The sequence below is a fragment of the Carcharodon carcharias genome, chromosome X (genome assembly GCF_017639515.1).
Source record: "Carcharodon carcharias isolate sCarCar2 chromosome X, sCarCar2.pri, whole genome shotgun sequence".
Classification (NCBI taxonomy): Eukaryota; Metazoa; Chordata; class Chondrichthyes; order Lamniformes; family Lamnidae; genus Carcharodon; species Carcharodon carcharias.
This window is the reverse complement of record NC_054507.1, coordinates 28,033,898-28,054,081: the sequence shown is the minus strand read 5'-3', so window position 1 is coordinate 28,054,081 and position 20,184 is coordinate 28,033,898. Positions and strand designations below refer to the sequence as shown.

Genomic DNA, 20,184 nt, shown 5'->3' with positions numbered 1-20,184 from the left:
GGAGGAGGTTATAGAGATAGGGAGGGTTGTAGGGGTCTGGAGGAAGTGACAGAGATAGGGAAGGGTGTAGGGGCTGGAGGAGATTACAGAGATAGGGAGGGTTGTAAGTGCTGGAGGAGGTTACAGAGATAGGGAGGGGTGTAGGGGCTGGAGGTGGTTACAGAGATAGGGAGGGCTGTAGGAGGTTACACAGATAGGGAGGGTGGTAGGGGGCTGGAGGAGTTACAGAGATTGGGAGGGTTGTAGGGGGCTGGAGGAGGTTACAGAGATAGGGAGGGGTGTAGGTGCTCGGAGGAGGCTACAGAGATATGAAGGGTTGTAGGGGCTGGAGGAGGTTACAGAGATAGGGAGTGTTGTAGCGGCTGGAGGAGGTTACAGAGATAGGGAGGGTTGTAGGGGCTGGAGGAGGTTACAGAGATAGGGTGGGGTGTAGGGGCTGGAGGAGGTTACAGAGATAGGGAGGGTTGTAGGGTCTGGAGGAGGATACAGAGATAGGGAGTGTTGTAGGGGCTGGAGGAGGTTACAGAGATAGGGAGGGGTGTAGGGGCTGGAGGAGGTGACAGAGATAGGGAGGGCTGTAGGGGCTGCAGGAGTTTATAGAGATAGGGAGGTTTGTAGGGGTCTGGAGGAGGTGACAGAGATATGGAGGGGTGTAGGGGCTGGAGGAGATTACAGAGATAGGGAGGGTTGTAAGTGCTGGAGGAGGATACAGAGATAGGGAGGGGTGTAGGGGCTGGAGGGGGTTACAGAGATAGGGAGGGTTGTAGGGACTGGAGGAGGTTACAGAGATAGGGAGGGTTGTAGGGGCTGGAGGAGGTTACAGAGATAGGGAGGGTTGTAGGGGCTGGAGGAGGTTACAGAGATAGGGAGGTTTGTAGGGGCTGGAGGAGGTTACAGAGATAGGGAGGGTTGTAGGGGCTGGAGTAGGTTACAGAGATAGGGAGGGTTCTAGGGGCTGGAGGAGGTGACAGAGATAGTGAGGGTTGTAGGGGCTGCAGGAGGTTATAGAGATAGGGAGGGTTGTTAGGCTAAGGGGGAGGTGACAGAGATAGGGAAGGGTGTAGGGGCTGGAGAGATTACAGAGATAGGGAGGGTTGTAATTGCTGGAGGAGGTTACAGAGATAGGGAGGGTTGTAGGTGCTGCAGGAGGTTATAGAGTTTGGGAGGGTTGTAGGGGTCTGGAGGAGGTGACAGAGATAGGGAGGCGTGTAGGGGCTGGAGGATGTTACACAGATAGGGAGGGTTGTAGGGGGTTGTAGGAGGTCACAGAGATTGGGAGTGTTGTAGGGGGCTGGAGGAGGTTACAGAGATAAGGAGGGGTGTAGGGGCTGGAGGATGTTACACAGATAGGGAGGGTTGTAGAGGGTTGGAGGATGTCACAGAGATTGGGAGGGTTGTAGGGGGCTGGAGGAGGTTACAGATATAGGAATAGGTGTAGGGTCTGGAGGAGGTTACAGAGATATGGAGGGTTGTAGGGGGCTGGAGGAGGTTACAGATATAGGAATAGGTGTAGGGTCTGGAGGAGGTTACAGAATTAGGGAGGGTTGTAGGGGCTGGAGGAGGTTAAAGAGAAAGGGAGGGTTGTAGGCGCTGAAGGAGGTTACAGAGACAGGGAGGGTTGTAGGGGGCTGGAGGAGGTTACGGAGATACGGAGTGTTGTAGGTGGCTGGAGGAGGTTACAGAGACAGGGAGGGTTGTAGGGAATGGAGGAGTTTACAGAGATAGGGTGGGGTGTGGGGCTGGAGGAGGTGACAGAGATAGGGAGGGTTGTAGGGACTGGAGGAGTTTACTGAGATAGGGAGAGGTGTAGGGGCTGGACGGGGTTACAGAGATAGGGAGGGGTGTAAGGGCTGGAGGAGGTTACAGTGATAGGGATGTCTGTAGGGACTGGAGGATGTTACAGAGATAGGGAGGTTTGTAGGGGCTGGAGGAGGTTACAGAGAAGGGGGTAGGGACTGGAGGAGGTTACAGAGATAGGGAGGGTTGTAGGGGCTGGAGGAGGTTACAGAGATAGGGAGGGTTGTAGGGGCTGGAGGAGGATACAGAGATAGGGAGGGTCGTAGGGGCTGGAGGACGTTACAGAGATAGGGAGGGTGGTAGGGACTGGAGGAGGTTACAGAGATAGGGAGGGTTGTAGGGGCTGGAGGAGGTTACAGAGATAAGGAGGGCTGTAGGTGCTGGAGTAGGTTACAGAGATAGGGAGGGTTGTAGGGGCTGGAGGAGGTTACAGAGTTAGGGAGGGTTGTAGGGGCTGGAGGAGGTTACAGAGAAAGTGAGGGTTGTAGGGGCTGGAGGAGGTTACGGAGATACGGCGGGTTGTAGGGGGCTTGAGGAGGTTACAGAGATAGGGAGGGTTGTAGGGGCTGGAGGAGGATACAGAGATAGGGAGGGTCGTAGGGGCTGGAGGAGGTTACAGAGATAGGGAGGTTTGTAGGGTCTGGAGGAGGTGACAGAGATAGTGAGGGTTGTAGGGGCTGCAGGAGGTTATAGAGATAGGGAGGGTTGTAGGGCTCTGGAGGAGGTGACAGAGATAGGGAGGGGTGTAGGGGCTGGAGGAGACTACAGAGATAGGGAGATTTGTAAGTGCTGGAGGAGGTTATAGAGATAGGGAGGGTTGTAGGTGCTGCAGGAGGTTATAGAGTTAGGGAGGGTTGTAGGGGTCTGGAGGAGGTGACAGAGATAGGGAGGCGTGCAGGGGCTGGAGGAGGTTACGGAGATAGGAAGGGCTGTAGGGGGCTGGAGGAGGTTACAGAGATAATGAGGGGTGTAGGGTCTGGAGGAGGTTACAGAGATAGGGAGGGTTGTAGGGGGCTGGAGGAGGTTACAGAGATTGGGAGGGTTGTAGGGGGCTGGAGGAGGTTACAGAGATAAGGAGGGCTGTAGGTGCTGGAGTAGGTTACAGAGATAGGGAGGGTTGTAGGGGCTGGAGGAGGTTACAGAGTTAGGGAGGGTTGTAGGGGCTGGAGGAGGTTACAGAGAAAGTGAGGGTTGTAGGGGCTGGAGGAGGTTACGGAGATACGGCGGGTTGTAGGGGGCTTGAGGAGGTTACAGAGATAGGGAGTGTTGTAGGGACTGGAGGAGGTTACAGAGATAGGGAGAGGTGTAGGGACTGGAGGATGTTACAGAGATAGGGAGGGTTGTAGGGACTGGAGGAGGTTACAGAGATAGGGAGGGGTGTAGGGACTGGAGGATGTTACAGAGATAGGGAGGGTTGTAGGAGTCTGGAGGAGGTGACAGAGATAGGGAGGGGTGCAGGGGCTGGTGGAGATTACAGAGATAGGGAGGGCTGTAAGTGCTGGAGGAGTTTACAGAGATAGGGAGGTTTCGAGGGGCTGCAGGAGGTTATAGAGATAGGGAGGGTTGTAGGGGTCTGGAGGAGGTGACAGATATAGGGAGGGGTGTAGGGGCTGGAGGTTTCAGAGATAGGGAGGGCTGTAGGGGCTGGAGGAGGTTACACAGATAGGGAGGGTGGTAGGGGGCTGGAGGAGTTACAGAGATTGGGAAGGTTGTAGGGGGCTGGAGGAGGTTACAGAGATAGGGAGGGGTGTAGAGGCTCGGAGGAGGCTACAGAGATATGGTGGGTTGTAGGGGCTGGAGGAGGTTACAGAAATAGGGAGTGTTGTAGGGGCTGGAGGAGGTTACAGAGATAGGGAGGGTTGTAGGGGCTGGAGGAGGTTACAGAGATAGGGAGGGGTGTAGGGGCTGGAGGAGGTTACAGATATAGGGAGGGTTGTAGGGGGCTGGAGGAGGTTACAGAGATAGGGAGGTTTGTAGGGCTGGAGGAGGTTACAGAGATAGGGAGGGTTGTAGGGGCTGGAGGAGGATACAGAGATAGGGAGGGTTGTAGGGGCTGGAGGAGGTTACAGAGATAGGGAGGGGTGTAGGGGCTGGAGGAGGTGACAGAGATAGGGAGGGTTGTAGGGGCTGCAGGAGGTTATAGAGATAGGGAGGGTTGTAGGGGTCCGGAGGAGGTGACAGAGATAGGGAAGGGCGTAGGGGCTGGAGGAGATTACAGAGATAGGGAGGGTTGTAAGTGCTGGAGGAGGTTACAGAGATAGGGAGGGTTGTAGGGACTGGAGGAGGTTACAGAGATAGGGAGGGTTGTAGGGACTGGAGGAGGTTACAGAGATAGGGAGGGTTGTAGGGGCTGGAGGATGTTACAGAGATAGGGAGGGTTGTAGGGGCTGGAGGAGGTTACAGAGATAGGGAGGTTTGTAGGGCTGGAGTAGGTTACAGAGATAGGGAGGGTTCTAGGGGCTGGAGGAGGTGACAGAGATAGTGAGGGTTGTAGGGGCTGCAGGAGGTTATAGAGATAGGGAGGGTTGTTAGGCTAAGGGGGAGGTGACAGAGATAGGGAAGGGTGTAGGGGCTGGAGAGATTACAGAGATAGGGAGGGTTGTAATTGCTGGAGGAGGTTACAGAGATAGGGAGGGTTGTAGGTGCTGCAGGAGGTTATAGAGTTTGGGAGGGTTGTAGGGGTCTGGAGGAGGTGACAGAGATAGGGAGGCGTGTAGGGGCTGGAGGAGGTTACGGTGATAGGGAGGGCTGTAGGGGCTGGAGGATGTTACACAGATAGGGAGGGTTGTAGGGGGTTGTAGGAGGTCACAGAGATTGGGAGTGTTGTAGGGGGCTGGAGGAGGTTACAGAGATAAGGAGGGGTGTAGGGGCTGGAGGATGTTACACAGATAGGGAGGGTTGTAGAGGGTTGGAGGATGTCACAGAGATTGGGAGGGTTGTAGGGGGCTGGAGGAGGTTACAGAGATAAGGAGGGGTGTAGGGGCTGGAGTAGGTTACAGAGATAGGGAGGGTTGTAGGGGGCTGGAGGAGGTTACAGATATAGGGAGGGTTGTAGGGGCAGGAGGAGGTTACAGAGATAGGGAGGGTTGTAGGGGCTGGAGGAGGTTAAAGAGAAAGGGAGGGTTGTAGGCGCTGAAGGAGGTTACAGAGACAGGGAGGGTTGTAGGGGGCTGGAGGAGGTTACGGAGATACGGAGTGTTGTAGGTGGCTGGAGGAGGTTACAGAGACAGGGAGGGTTGTAGGGACTGGAGGAGTTTACAGAGATAGGGTGGGGTGTGGGGCTGGAGGAGGTGACAGAGATAGGGAGGGTTGTAGGGACTGGAGGAGTTTACTGAGATAGGGAGAGGTGTAGGGGCTGGACGGGGTTACAGAGATAGGGAGGGGTGTAAGGGCTGGAGGAGGTTACAGTGATAGGGATGTCTGTAGGGACTGGAGGATGTTACAGAGATAGGGAGGTTTGTAGGGGCTGGAGGAGGTTACAGAGATAGGGAAGGGGGTAGGGACTGGAGGAGGTTACAGAGATAGGGAGGGTTGTAGGGGCTGGAGGAGGTTACAGAGATAGGGAGGGTTGTAGGGGCTGGAGGAGGATACAGAGATAGGGAGGGTCGTAGGGGCTGGAGGACGTTACAGAGATAGGGAGGGTGGTAGGGACTGGAGGAGGTTACAGAGATAGGGAGGGTTGTAGGGGCTGGAGGAGGTTACAGAGATAAGGAGGGCTGTAGGTGCTGGAGTAGGTTACAGAGATAGGGAGGGTTGTAGGGGCTGGAGGAGGTTACAGAGTTAGGGAGGGTTGTAGGGGCTGGAGGAGGTTACAGAGAAAGTGAGGGTTGTAGGGGCTGGAGGAGGTTACGGAGATACGGCGGGTTGTAGGGGGCTGCAGGAGGTTATAGAGTTTGGGAGGGTTGTAGGGGTCTGGAGGAGGTGACAGAGATAGGGAAGCGTGTAGGGGCTGGAGGAGGTTACGGTGATAGGGAGGGCTGTAGGGGCTGGAGGATGTTACACAGATAGGGAGGGTTGTAGGGGGTTGTAGGAGGTCACAGAGATTGGGAGTGTTGTAGGGGGCTGGAGGAGGTTACAGAGATAAGGAGGGGTGTAGGGGCTGGAGGATGTTACACAGATAGGGAGGGTTGTAGAGGGTTGGAGGATGTCACAGAGATTGGGAGGGTTGTAGGGGGCTGGAGGAGGTTACAGAGATAAGGAGGGGTGTAGGGGCTGGAGTAGGTTACAGAGATAGGGAGGGTTGTAGGGGGCTGGAGGAGGTTACAGATATAGGGAGGGTTGTAGGGGCAGGAGGAGGTTACAGAGATAGGGAGGGTTGTAGGGGCTGGAGGAGGTTAAAGAGAAAGGGAGGGTTGTAGGCGCTGAAGGAGGTTACAGAGACAGGGAGGGTTGTAGGGGGCTGGAGGAGGTTACGGAGATACGGAGTGTTGTAGGTGGCTGGAGGAGGTTACAGAGACAGGGAGGGTTGTAGGGACTGGAGGAGTTTACAGAGATAGGGTGGGGTGTGGGGCTGGAGGAGGTGACAGAGATAGGGAGGGTTGTAGGGACTGGAGGAGTTTCCTGAGATAGGGAGAGGTGTAGGGGCTGGACGGGGTTACAGAGATAGGGAGGGGTGTAAGGGCTGGAGGAGGTTACAGTGATAGGGATGTCTGTAGGGACTGGAGGATGTTACAGAGATAGGGAGGTTTGTAGGGGCTGGAGGAGGTTACAGAGATAGGGAGGGGGGTAGGGACTGGAGGAGGTTACAGAGATAGGGAGGGTTGTAGGGGCTGGAGGAGGTTACAGAGATAGGGAGGGTTGTAGGGGCTGGAGGAGGATACAGAGATAGGGAGGGTCGTAGGGGCTGGAGGACGTTACAGAGATAGGGAGGGTGGTAGGGACTGGAGGAGGTTACAGAGATAGGGAGGGTTGTAGGGGCTGGAGGAGGTTACAGAGATAGGGAGGGTTGTAGGGGCTGGAGGAGGTTACAGAGATAGGGAGAGTGGTAGGGGCTGGAGGAGGTTACAGAGATAGGGAGGGTTGTAGGGTCTGGAGGAGGTTACAGAGATAGTGATTGTTGTAGGGGCTGGAGGAGGTTATAGAGATAGGGAGGGTTGTAGGGCTCTGGAGGAGGTGACAGAGATAGGGAGGGGTGTAGGGGCTGGAGGAGGTTACAGAGATAGGGAGATTTGTAGGGGCTGGAGGAGGTTACAGAGATAGGGAGGGTTGTAGGTGCTGGAGGAGGTTATAGAGATAGGGAGGGTTGTAGGGGTCTGGAGGAGATTACAGAGATAGGGAGGGGTGTAGGGTTCTGGAGGACGTTACAGAGATAGGGAGGGGTGTACGGGCTGGAGGAGGTTACAGAGATAAGGAGGGGTGTAGGGCTGGAAGATTTTACAGAGATTGGGAGGGTTGTAGGGGCTGGAGGAGGTTACAGAGATAGGGAGGGTTGTAGGGGCTGGAGGAGGTGACAGAGATAGGGAGGGTTGTAGGGGCTGAGGAGGTTATAGAGATAGGGAGGGTTGTAGGGGTCCGGAGGAGGTGACAGAGATAGGGAAGGGCGTAGGGGCTGGAGGAGATTACAGAGATAGGGAGGGTTGTAAGTGGCTGGAGGAGGTTACAGAGATAGGGAGGGTTGTAGGGGACTGGAGGAGGTTACAGAGATAGGGAGGGTTGTAGGGGCTGGAGGAGGTTACAGAGATAGGGAGGGTTGTAGGGGCTGGAGGATGTTACAGAGATAGGGAGGGTTGTAGGGTCTGGAGGAGGTTACAGAGATAGGGAGGGTTGTAGGGGCTGGAGGAGCTTACAGAGATAGGGAGGGTTGTAGGGGGCTGGAGGAGGTTACAGAGATAGGGAGGGGTGTAGGGGCTGGAGGAGGTTACAAGAGATAGGGAGGTTGGAGTGCTGGAGGAGGTTACAGAGATAGGGAGGGTTGTAGGTGCTGCAGGAGGTTATAGAGTTAGGGAGGGTTGTAGGGGTCTGGAGGAGGTGACAGAGATAGGGAGGGGTGAAGGGGACTGGAGGAGGTTACAGAGATAGGGAGGGGTGTAGGGGCTGGAGGAGGTTACAGAGATAAGGAGGGGTGTAGGGTCTGGAGGAGGTTACAGAGATAGGGAGGGTTGTAGGGGGCTGGAGGAGGTTACAGAGATAGGGAGGGTTGTAGGGGGCTGGAGGAGGTTACAGAGATAGGGAGGGCTGTAGGGGCTGGAGGAGGTTACAGAGATAGGGAGGGTTGTAGGGGCTGGAGGAGGTTACAGAGATAGGGAGGGTTGTAGGGGCTGGAGGAGGTTACAGAGATAGTGAGGGTTGTAGGGGCTGGAGGAGGTTACAGAGATAGCGAGCGTTGTAGGGGCTTGAGGAGGTTACAGAGATAGGGAGGGTTGTAGGGGCTGGAGGAGGTTACAGAGATAGGGAGGGTTGTAGGGGCTGGAGGAGGTTACAGAGATAGGGAGGGTAGAAGAGCTGGAGGAGGTTACAGAGATAGGGAGGGTTGTAGGGGCTGGAGGAGGTTACAGAGATAGGGAGGGTTGTAGGGGCTGGAGGAGGTTACAGAGATAGGGAGGGTTGTAGGGGCTGGAGGAGGTTACAGAGATAGGGAGGGGTGTAGGGGCTGGAGGAGGTTACAGAGATAGGGAGGTTTGTAGGGCTGGAGGAGGTTACAGAGATAGGGAGGGTTGTAGGGGCTGGAGGAGGTTACAGAGATAGGGAGGGTTGTAGGGGTCTGGAGGAGGTTACAGAGATAGGGAGGGGTGTAGGGGCTGGAGGAGGTTACAGAGATAGGGAGGGTTGTAGGGGCTGGAGGAGGTTACAGAGATAGGGAGGGTTGTAGGGGCTGGAGGAGGTTACAGAGATAGGGAGGGTTGTAGGGGCTGGAGGAGGTTACAGAGATAGGGAGGGTTGTAGGGGCTGGAGGAGGTTACAGAGATAGGGAGGGTTGTAGGGGCTGGAGGAGGTTACAGAGATAGGGAGGGTTGTAGGGGCTGGAGGAGGTTACAGAGATAGGGAGGGTTGTAGGGGCTGGAGGAGGTTACGAGAGATAGGGGGTTGTAGGGGCTGGAGGAGGTTACAGAGATAGGGAGTGTTGTAGGGACTGGAGGAGGTTACAGAGATAGGGAGGGGTGTATGGGCTGGAGGAGGTTACAGAGATAGGGAGGGTTGTAGGGACTGGAGTAGTTTACAGAGATAGGGAGGGTTGTAGGGGCTGGAGGAGGTTACAGAGATAGGGAGGGTTGTAGGGTCTGGAGGAGGTTACGGAGATAGGGAGGGGTGTAGGGGCTGGAGGAGGAGACAGAGATAGGGAGGGTTGTAGGGGCTGGAGGAGGTATACAGAGATAGGGAGGGTGTATAGGGGCTGGAGGAGGTTACAGAGATAGGGAGGGGTTGTAGGGGCTGGAGGAGGTTACAGAGATAGGAGGGTTGTAGGCTGGAGGAGGTGACAGATATAGGGAGGGTTTGTAGGGGCTGGAGGTTTCAGAGATAGGGAGGGCTGTAGGGGCTGGAGGAGGTTACACAGATAGGGAGGGGTGTAGGGGCTGGAGGAGTTACGAGACTTGGGAGGGTTGTAGGGGCTGAGGAGGTTACAGAGATAGGGAGGTTGTAGGGGCTCGGAGGAGGCTACAGAGATATGGTGGGTTGTAGGGGCTGAGGAGGTTACAGAAATAGGGAGGTTGTAGGGGCTGGAGGAGGTTACAGAGATAGGGAGGGTTGTAGGGGCTGAGGAGGTTACAGAGATAGGCGAGGGGGTGTAGGGGCTGGAGGAGGTTACAGATATAGGGAGGGTTGTAGGGGCTGGAGGAGGTTACAGAGATAGGGAGGTTGTAGGGGCCTGGAGGAGGTTACAGAGATAGGGAGGGTTGTAGGGGCCTGGAGGAGGTTACAGAGATAGGGAGGGTTGTAGGGGCTGGAGGAGGTTACAGAGATAGGGAGGGTTGTAGGGGCTGGAGGAGGTTACAGAGATAGGGAGGGTTGTAGGGGCTGGAGGAGGTTACAGAGATAGGGAGGGGTGTAGGGGCTGGAGGAGGTTACAGAGATAGGGAGGGTGTAGGGGCTGGAGGAGGTTACAGAGATAGGGAGGGTTGTAGGGGCTGGAGGAGGTACAGAGATAGGGAGGGTTGTAGGGGCTGGAGGAGATTACAGAGATAGGGAGGGTTGTAGGTGCTGGAGGAGGTTACAGAGATAGGGAGGCTTGTCGGGCTGGAGGAGGTTACAGAGATCGGGAGGGTTGTAGGTGCTGGAGTAGGTTACAGAGATAGGGAGTGGTGTAGGGGCTGAAGGGGTTTACAGAGATAGGGAGGGTTGTAGGGGCTGGAGGAGGTTACAGAGAAAGTGAGGGTTGTAGGGGCTGGAGGAGTTTACGGAGATAGGGAGGGTTGTAGGGGGCTTGAGGAGGTTACAGATATAGGGAGGGGTTGTAGGGGTTGGAGGATGTTACAGAGATATGGGAGGGTTGTAGGGGATGGAGGAGGTTACAGAGATAGGGAGGGTTGTAGGGGCTGGAGGAGGTTACAGAGATTAGGGAGGTTGTAGCGGCTGGAGAAGGTTGCAGAGATAGGGAGGGGTGTAGGGGGCTGGAGGAGGTTACAGAGATAGGGAGGGGTGTAGGGGCTGGAGGAGGTTACAGAGATAGGGAGGGTTGTAGGGGCTGGAGGAGGTTACAGAGATAGGGAGGGTTGTAGGGGCTGGAGGAGGTTACAGAGATAGGGAGGGTGTGTTAGGGGCTGGAGGAGGTTACAGAGATAGGGAGGGTTGTAGGGGACTGGAGGAGGTTACAGAGATAGGGATGGTCGTATGGACTGGAGGAGGTTACAGAGATAGGGAGGGTCGCAGGGGCTGGAGGAGGTTACAGAGATAGGGAGGGTTGTAGGAGCTGGAGGAGGTTACAGAGATAGGGAGGGTTGTAGGGACTGGAGGAGGTGACAGAGATAGGGAGGGTAGAAGGGGCTGGAGGAGGTTCCAGAGATAGGGAGTGTTGTAGTCGCTGGAGGAGGTTACAGATATAGGGAGGTTTGTAGGGGCTGAGGAGGTTACAGAGATAGGGAGGGTTGTAGGGACTGGAGGCGCTTACAGAGATAGGGAGGGTTGTAGTGGCCGGAGGAGGTTACAGAGATAGGGAGGGTTGTAGGCGCTAGGGGAGGTTACAGAGAAAGGAAGGAGTGTAGGGGTTGGAGGAGGTTACAGAGATAGGGAGGGTTGTAGGGTCTGGAGGAGGTGACAGAGATAGGGAGGGTTGTAGGGGCTGGAGGAGGTTACAGAGATAGGGAGGGGTTGTAGGGGCTGGAGGAGGTACAGAGATAGGGAGGGTTGTAGGGGCTGAGGAGGTTACAGAGATAGGGAGGGTTGTAGGGGGCTGGAGGAGGTTACAGAGATAGGGAGGGTGTAGGGGCTGAGGAGGTTACAGAGATAGGGAGGGTTGTAGGGGCTGGAGGAGGTTACAGATAGGGAGGGTTGTAGGGGTCTGGAGGAGGTTACAGAGATAGGGAGGGTTGTAGGGGCTGGAGGAGGTTACAGAGATAGGGAGGGTTGTAGGGGCTGGAGGAGGTTACAGAGATAGGGAGGGTTGTAGGGGGCTGGAGGAGGTTACAGAGATAGGGAGGGTTGTAGGGGCTGGAGGAGGTTACAGAGATAGGGAGGGTTGTAGGGCTGGAGGAGGTTACAGAGATAGGGAGTGTTGTAGGGGCTGGAGGAGGTTACAGAGATAGGGAGGGTTGTAGGGGCTGGAGGAGGTTACAGAGATAGGGAGGGTTGTAGGGGCTGGAGGAGGTTACAGAGATAGGGAGGGTTGTAGGGGCTGGAGGAGGTTACAGAGATAGGGAGGGTTGTAGGGGCTGGAGGAGGTTACAGAGATAGGGAGGGTTTGTAGGGGCTGGAGGAGGTTACAGAGATAGGGAGGGTTGTAGGGGCTGGAGGAGGTTACAGAGATAGGGAGGGTTGTAGGGGCTGGAGGAGGTTACAGAGTTAGGGAGGGTTGTAGGGGGCTGGAGGAGGTTACAGAGATAGGGGAGGGTTGTAGGGGCTGGAGGAGGTGACAGGAGATACGGCGGGTGTAGGGGCTGGAGGAGGTTACAGAGATAGGGAGTGTTGTAGGGACTGGAGGAGGTTACAGAGATAGGGAGAGGTGTAGGAGCTGGAGGATGTTACAGAGATAGGGAGGGTTGTAGGGACTGGAGGAGGTACAGAGATAGGGAGGGGTGTAGGGGCTGGAGGAGGTTACAGAGATAGGGAGGGTTGGTAGGAGGTCTGGAGGAGGTGACAGAGATAGGGAGGGGTGCAGGGGCTGGTGGAGATTACAGAGATAGGGAGGGCTGTAAGTGCTGAGGAGTTTACAGAGATAGGGAGGTTTCGAGGGGCTGCAGGAGGTTATAGAGATAGGGAGGGTTGTAGGGGTCTGGAGGAGGTGACAGATATAGGGAGGGGTGTAGGGGCTGGAGGTTTCAGAGATAGGGAGGGCTGTAGGGGCTGGAGGAGGTTACACAGATAGGGAGGGTGGTAGGGGGCTGGAGGAGTTACAGAGATTGGGAGGTTGTAGGGGGCTGGAGGAGGTTACAGAGATAGGGAGGGGTGTAGAGGCTCGGAGGAGGCTACAGAGATATGGTGGGTTGTAGGGGCTGGAGGAGGTTACAGAAATAGGGAGTGTTGTAGGGGCTGGAGGAGGTTACAGAGATAGGGAGGGTGGTAGGGGCTGGAGGAGGTTACAGAGATAGGGAGGGGTGTAGGGGCTGGAGGAGGTTACAGATATAGGGAGGTTGTAGGGGGCTGGAGGAGGTTACAGAGATAGGGAGGTTTGTAGGGGCTGGAGGAGGTTACAGAGATAGGGAGGGTTGTAGGGGCTGGAGGAGGATACAGAGATAGGGAGGGTTGTAGGGGCTGGAGGAGGTTACAGAGATAGGGAGGGGTGTAGGGGCTGGAGGAGCTGACAGAGATAGGGAGGGTTGTAGGGGCTGCAGGAGGTTATAGAGATAGGGAGGGTTGTAGGGGTCCGGAGGAGGTGACAGAGATAGGGAAGGGCGTAGGGGCTGGAGGAGATTACAGAGATAGGGAGGGTTGTAAGTGCTGGAGGAGGTTACAGAGATAGGGAGGGTTGTAGGGACTGGAGGAGGTTACAGAGATAGGGAGGGTTGTAGGGACTGGAGGAGGTTACAGAGATAGGGAGGGTTGTAGGGGCTGGAGGATGTTACAGAGATAGGGAGGGTTGTAGGAGTCTGGAGGAGGTGACAGAGATAGGGAGGGGTGCAGGGGCTGGTGGAGATTACAGAGATAGGGAGGGCTGTAAGTGCTGGAGGAGTTTACAGAGATAGGGAGGTTTCGAGGGGCTGCAGGAGGTTATAGAGATAGGGAGGGTTGTAGGGGTCTGGAGGAGGTGACAGATATAGGGAGGGGTGTAGGGGCTGGAGGTTTCAGAGATAGGGAGGGCTGTAGGGGCTGGAGGAGGTTACACAGATAGGGAGGGTGGTAGGGGGCTGGAGGAGTTACAGAGATTGGGAGGGTTGTAGGGGGCTGGAGGAGGTTACAGAGATAGGGAGGGGTGTAGAGGCTCGGAGGAGGCTACAGAGATATGGTGGGTTGTAGGGGCTGGAGGAGGTTACAGAAATAGGGAGTGTTGTAGGGGCTGGAGGAGGTTACAGAGATAGGGAGGGTTGTAGGGGCTGGAGGAGGTTACAGAGATAGGGAGGGGTGTAGGGGCTGGAGGAGGTTACAGATATAGGGAGGGTTGTAGGGGGCTGGAGGAGGTTACAGAGATAGGGAGGTTTGTAGGGGCTGGAGGAGGTTACAGAGATAGGGAGGGTTGTAGGGGCTGGAGGAGGATACAGAGATAGGGAGGGTTGTAGGGGCTGGAGGAGGTTACAGAGATAGGGAGGGGTGTAGGGGCTGGAGGAGCTGACAGAGATAGGGAGGGTTGTAGGGGCTGCAGGAGGTTATAGAGATAGGGAGGGTTGTAGGGGTCCGGAGGAGGTGACAAAGATAGGGAAGGGCGTAGGGGCTGGAGGAGATTACAGAGATAGGGAGGGTTGTAAGTGCTGGAGGAGGTTACAGAGATAGGGAGGGTTGTAGGGACTGGAGGAGGTTACAGAGATAGGGAGGGTTGTAGGGGCTGGAGGATGTTACAGAGATAGGGAGGGTTGTAGGGTCTGGAGGAGGTTACAGAGATAGGGAGGGTTGTAGGGGCTGGAGGAGCTTACAGAGATAGGTAGGGTTGTAGGGGGCTGGAGGAGGTTACAGAGTTAGGGAGGGGTGTAGGGACTGGAGGAGGTTACAAAGATAGGGAAGGTTGTAGGGACTGGAGGAGGTTACAGAGATAGGGAGGGGTGTAGGGACTGGAGGAGGTTACAGAGATAGGGAGGGTTGTAGGGACTGGAGGAGGTGACAGAGATAGGGAGGGTTGTAGGGGGCTGGAGGAGGTTACAGAGATAGGGAGGTTTGTAGGGGCTGGAGGAGGTTACAGAGATAGGGAGGGTTGTAGGGGCTGGAGGAGGATACAGAGATAGGGAGGGTTGTAGGGGCTGGAGGAGGTTACAGAGATAGGGAGGGATGTAGGGGCTGGAGGAGCTGACAGAGATAGGGAGGGTTGTAGGGGCTGCAGGAGGTTATAGAGATAGGGAGGGTTGTAGGGGTCCGGAGGAGGTGACAGAGATAGGGAAGGGCGTAGGGGCTGGAGGAGATTACAGAGATAGGGAGGGTTGTAGGGGCTGGAGGAGGTTACAGAGATAGGGAGGGGTGTAGGGGCTGGAGGAGGTTACAGATATAGGGAGGGTTGTAGGGGGCTGGAGGAGGTTACAGAGATAGGGAGGTTTGTAGGGGCTGGAGGAGGTTACAGAGATAGGGAGGGTTGTAGGGGCTGGAGGAGGATACAGAGATAGGGAGGGTTGTAGGGGCTGGAGGAGGTTACAGAGATAGGGAGGGGTGTAGGGGCTGGAGGAGCTGACAGAGATAGGGAGGGTTGTAGGGGCTGCAGGAGGTTATAGAGATAGGGAGGGTTGTAGGGGTCCGGAGGAGGTGACAAAGATAGGGAAGGGCGTAGGGGCTGGAGGAGATTACAGAGATAGGGAGGGTTGTAAGTGCTGGAGGAGGTTACAGAGATAGGGAGGGTTGTAGGGACTGGAGGAGGTTACAGAGATAGGGAGGGTTGTAGGGGCTGGAGGATGTTACAGAGATAGGGAGGGTTGTAGGGTCTGGAGGAGGTTACAGAGATAGGGAGGGTTGTAGCGGCTGGAGGAGCTTACAGAGATAGGTAGGGTTGTAGGGGGCTGGAGGAGGTTACAGAGTTAGGGAGGGGTGTAGGGACTGGAGGAGGTTACAAAGATAGGGAAGGTTGTAGGGACTGGAGGAGGTTACAGAGATAGGGAGGGGTGTAGGGACTGGAGGAGGTTACAGAGATAGGGAGGGTTGTAGGGGCTGGAGGAGGTTACAGAGATAGGGAGGGTTGTAGGGACTGGAGGAGGTGACAGAGATAGGGAGGGTTGTAGGGGGCTGGAGGAGGTTACAGAGATAGGGAGGGTTGTAGGGGCTGGAGGAGGTTACAGAGATAGGGAGGGTTGTAGGGGCTGGAGGAGGATACAGAGATAGGGAGGGTTGTAGGGGCTGGAGGAGGTTACAGAGATAGGGAGGGATGTAGGGGCTGGAGGAGCTGACAGAGATAGGGAGGGTTGTAGGGGCTGCAGGAGGTTATAGAGATAGGGAGGGTTGTAGGGGTCCGGAGGAGGTGACAGAGATAGGGAAGGGCGTAGGGGCTGGAGGAGATTACAGAGATAGGGAGGGTTGTAAGTGCTGGAGGAGGTTACAGAGATAGGGAGGGTTGTAGGGACTGGAGGAGGTTACAGAGATAGGGAGGGTTGTAGGGGCTGGAGGATGTTACAGAGATAGGGAGGGTTGTAGGGTCTGGAGGAGGTTACAGAGATAGGGAGGGTTGTAGGGGCTGGAGGAGCTTACAGAGATAGGTAGGGTTGTAGGGGGCTGGAGGAGGTTACAGAGTTAGGGAGGGGTGTAGGGACTGGAGGAGGTTACAAAGATAGGGAAGGTTGTAGGGACTGGAGGAGGTTACAGAGATAGGGAGGGGTGTAGGGACTGGAGGAGGTTACAGAGATAGGGAGGGTTGTAGGGGCTGGAGGAGGTTACAGAGATAGGGAGGGTTGTAGGGACTGGAGGAGGTGACAGAGATAGGGAGGGTTGTAGTGGTTGGAGGAGTTTACAGAGATAGGGAGGGTTGTAGGGGCTGGAGGAGGTTACGGAGATACGGAGTGTTGTAGGTGGCTGGAGGAGGTTACAAAGACAGGGAGGGTTGTAGGGACTGGAGGAGTTTGCAGAGATAGGGAGGGGTGTGGGGCTGGAGGAGGTGACAGAGATAGGGAGGGTTGTAGGGACTGGAGGAGTTTACTGAGATAGGGAGGGGTGTAGGGGCTGGACGGGGTCACAGAGATAGGGAGGGGTGTAAGGGCTGGAGGAGGTTACAGTGATAGGGAGGTCTGTAGGTACTGGAGGAGGTTACAGAGATAGGGAGGGTTGTAGGGGCTGGAGGAGGTTACAGAGGTAAGGAGGGTTGTAGGGACTGGAGGAGGTTACAGAGATAGGGAGGGTTGTAGGGACTGGAGAAGGTTACAGAGATAGGGAGGGGGGTAGGGACTGGAGGAGGTTACAGAGATAGGGAGGGTTGTAGGGGCTGGAGGAGGTTACAGAGATAGGGAGGGTTGTAGGGGCTGGAGGAGGATACAGAGATAGGGAGGGTCGTAGGGGCTGGAGGAGGTTACAGAGATAGGGAGGTTTGTAGGGTCTGGAGGAGGTGACAGAGATAGTGAGGGTTGTAGGGGCTGCAGGAGGTTATAGAGATAGGGAGCGTTGTAGGGCTCTGGAGGAGGTGACAGAGATAGGGAGGGGTGTAGGGGCTGGAGGAGATTACAGAGATAGGGAGATTTGTAAGTGCTGGAGGAGGTTACAGAGATAGGGAGGGTTGTAGGTGCTGCAGGAGGTTATAGAGTTAGGGAGGGTTGTAGGGGTCTGGAGGAGGTGACAGAGATAGGGAGGCGTGCAGGGGCTGGAGGAGGTTACGGAGATAAGAAGGGCTGTAGGGGGCTGGAGGAGGTTACAGAGATAAGGAGGGGTGTAGGGGCTGGAGGAGGTTACAGAGATAGGGAGGGTTGTAGGGGGCTGGAGGAGGTTACACAGATAGGGAGGTTTGTAGGGGGCTGCAGGAGGTTACCGAGACAGGGAGGGTTGTAGGGACTGGAGGAGTTTACAGAGATAGGGTGGGGTGGAGTGGCTGGAGGAGGTGACAGAGATAGGGAGGGTTGTAGGGACTGGAGGAGGTTACGGAGATACGGAGGGTTGTAGGGGGCTGGAGGAGGTTACAGAGACAGGGAGGGTTGTAGGGACTGGAGGAGTTTACAGAGATAGGGTGGGGTGGAGTGGCTGGAGGAGGTGACAGAGATAGGGAGGGTTGTAGGGACTGGAGGAGTTTACAGAGATAGGGAGGCGTGTAGGGGCTGGACGGGGTTACAGAGATAGGGAGGGGTGTGGAGGGCTGGAGGAGGTTACAGTGATAGGGAGGGTTGTAGGGACTGGAGGAGGTTACAGAGATAGGGAGGGTTGTAGGGGCTGGAGGAGGTTACAGAGATACGGAAGTTTTTATGGGCTGGAGGAGGTTACAGAGATAGGGAGGGGTGTAGGGGCTGGAGGAGATTACAGAGATAGGGAGGGTTGTAAGTGCTGGAGGAGGTTACAGATATAGGGAGGGTTGTAGGGGCTGGAGGAGGTTACAGAGATAGGGAGGGTTGTAGGGGCTGGAGGAGGTTACAGAGAAAGGGAGGGTTGTAGGCGCTGAAGGAGGTTACAGAGACAGGGAGGGTTGTAGGGGGCTGGAGGAGGTTACAGAGATAGGGAGAGCTGTAGTGGCTGGAGGACGTTACAGAGATATGGAGGGTTGTAGGGGCTGGAGGAGGTTACGGAGATACGGAGGGTTGTAGGGGGCTGGAGGAGGTTACAGAGACAGGGAGGGTTGTAGGGAGTGGAGGTGTTTACAGAGATAGGGAGGGGTGTAGGGGCTGGAGGAGGTGACAGAGATAGGGAGGGTTGTAGGGACTGGAGGAGTTTACAGAGTTAGGGAGGGGTGTAGGGGCTGAACGGGGTTACAGAGATAGGGAGGGGTGTAGAGGGCTGGAGGAGGTTACAGAGATAGGGAGGGTTGTAAGTGCTGGAGGAGGTTACAGAGATAGGGAGGGTTGTAGGTGCTGCAGGAGGTTATAGAGTTCGGGAGGGTTGTAGGGGTCTGGAGGAGGTGACAGAGATAGGGAGGCGTGTAGGGCCTGGAGGAGGTTACGGAGATAGGGAGGGCTGTAGGGGCTGGAGGAGGTTACACAGATAGGGAGGGGTGTAGGGGCTGAAGAGGGTGACCGAGGCAGGGAGGGGGCGTGGAGGCTGTGGGAGGATTTGAATACCGGGATGAGACCTTTAAAACGGAGGTGTTGCCGGACTGGAAGCCACAACATAGTACAGATAGCACAGGGGGCTGGGGGGATGGGTGCGGTGGGCGGTGGGGGGGAACAGAACTCAGTGCGAGTGGGGATGGTGGTGGGGGGGGGGGGGGGCGGTGGTGCGGGGGTGTGTGTGGGGAGGGCCACAGGGCAGCGGAGCTTTGGGATGAAGCGAAGTTTACCGGAGGGTGGAAGAGGGGAGGCCGGAGAGGACAGCGTGGGAATGGTCCAGGCTGGAGGTGACCGAGGCACGGTCAGCGACGACGATGTCCCCTCCGCTCCCTGCCGGTAGCGCAGCTCGTCCACGGTGGTGAGGGTGCAAGAGATTTTGGGTGGGAGGGTAGGGGAGCCATTGCTGTGGGGGTGCAGGCGCGTCTGTCCTGTAACGTGCGTGAATGTTGTGTTTTGCTGGTCCACAGATCCCGGGATGGACGCTTCGAGACAGCGGCTGACTCTGCTCCTGAACCCATTGTCTGAGTTCTCCAGCTCCCACTGCTCCCTGTTACTTTGAGAAGGACCTCATGTATCCTCCTTCACCTTTCACCTGTGTAGCTCCACTCTCCGGCGAGTGTGTCTTGAACGAGGGGGGGGTCAGCGGGCTCTGGGGCGCAATGCGGGGCAAGTGTCTATACTGCCCTGCCCCTTTCTCTCCCTCTCCCTCTCCCTCTCTCTCTCTCGCTGCAAGATTTCCGATCTACGCTCCGAAGACTCGAAGCTCTCGCTGTTGGTCTGCCCTGCCTGGTGCTGTGTGTTTGTCGTGTCTGTGTCCCTGTCCTTGTCCGTGACTACCCTCCGTACTCCCTAAAGCAAAACAGCTTTCCAGCCTTAACAAAAACTCTCTTTTTCTTTTCGAATATCCCCGAGCACGGAAGTCGAGCGTTCTCCGCTCCTCGCTCGTTCGAGCTGTCCAATGAGGGTGGGGGGGCGAAAGCAGGGGAGGGAAACCCCATCCGCCCCATCACCTGAACCCCAATCCTCAATCCAAGCGGCAGCATCAGACAGAAGGGAAGTTTCCAAAGCGGGCGCCGTGTTAACTGTGGGGGGGGGGGGGGGCCCCCCCCACTGGTTGAGAAACTGCTGTAGGACAGCACGCGAGTTTGACACGGGTGAGGAGACGTTCTCGATCGAGGTGCTGCTCCAGATGGCCGGTGCCGCTCTAGAACGCCGCGCGGCTCTAGGTTAAGGCGCCCGCGGTGCCGAGCAGCACTCTACTCTGGATCCGCGGAGAAACCCCCACCACCCTGCTCCCACCACCCCGCTCGCCGGCAGCCCGCGTTCTGGATTGGAGTCGCGCTGAGCGAGTCAGCGCGGCGGCGGGTGTGTGTGTGTGTGTGTGTGTTTGTGTTCTAGATCAGCCCCGAATCTGTGGCGCCAAGCTCGATTCGGGGCTCTGTTCTAGAACGTGCGGCACAAGCTGGAACGGCATTTTGGATCGGTGCCCAAAGACTAAGGGGTGAACCGACCGAGGGGGGTTTAGGACGATTGAAGGATCTGATGGGGTCGGTAGGGAGAAACTCTTTCCTCTGGTTGGGGGTTGGGTCGGTTGATGGAGTCCAGAACGAGGGGGGCAGAACCTTAAAGCTGGAGCCAGGCCGTTCAGGGGTGACGTCGGGAAGCGCTTCCTCACACATCGAGGGGAGTGGGAAATCTGGAAGTCTCTCCAACCCCCCCCTCAGCCCCACAAAGAGACAGTGTGGCTGGGGGCGGGGGGGGTCAAAGGGAACTTTCGTAGCTGAAACTTATAAGACTTTTGTTGTGTGAGGGGTATTAACGGGTTGCTTGACCAGACTGGGTAGATAGAGTTAGCATACAGAGTAATAGTGGTCCGAGCGAACGAGAGGACAGAGTTAATGGCCTTCTCCTGTTCCTGTGTAACAGGCTCGAGGAGGGTGAGGAGCTGAATGGCCTCCTCCTGTTCCTGTGTAACAGGCTCGAGGAGGGTGAGGGGCTG

General features: G+C 56.3%; 1 protein-coding gene across 1 annotated transcript in view; it reads left to right on the top strand.

Annotated features, from left to right (window-relative positions):
* The window catches only part of kif5ab (kinesin family member 5A, b), a 239,515-nt gene extending 220,771 nt beyond the window's left edge, over window positions 1–18,744 (top strand). The window contains exon 27 of the mRNA XM_041180288.1: window positions 18,653–18,744. Coding sequence (XP_041036222.1) covers window positions 18,653–18,744 — 92 coding nt within the window. The remainder of the gene's footprint in view (window positions 1–18,652) is intronic.
* Window positions 18,745–20,184: the final 1,440 nt, after the last annotated feature.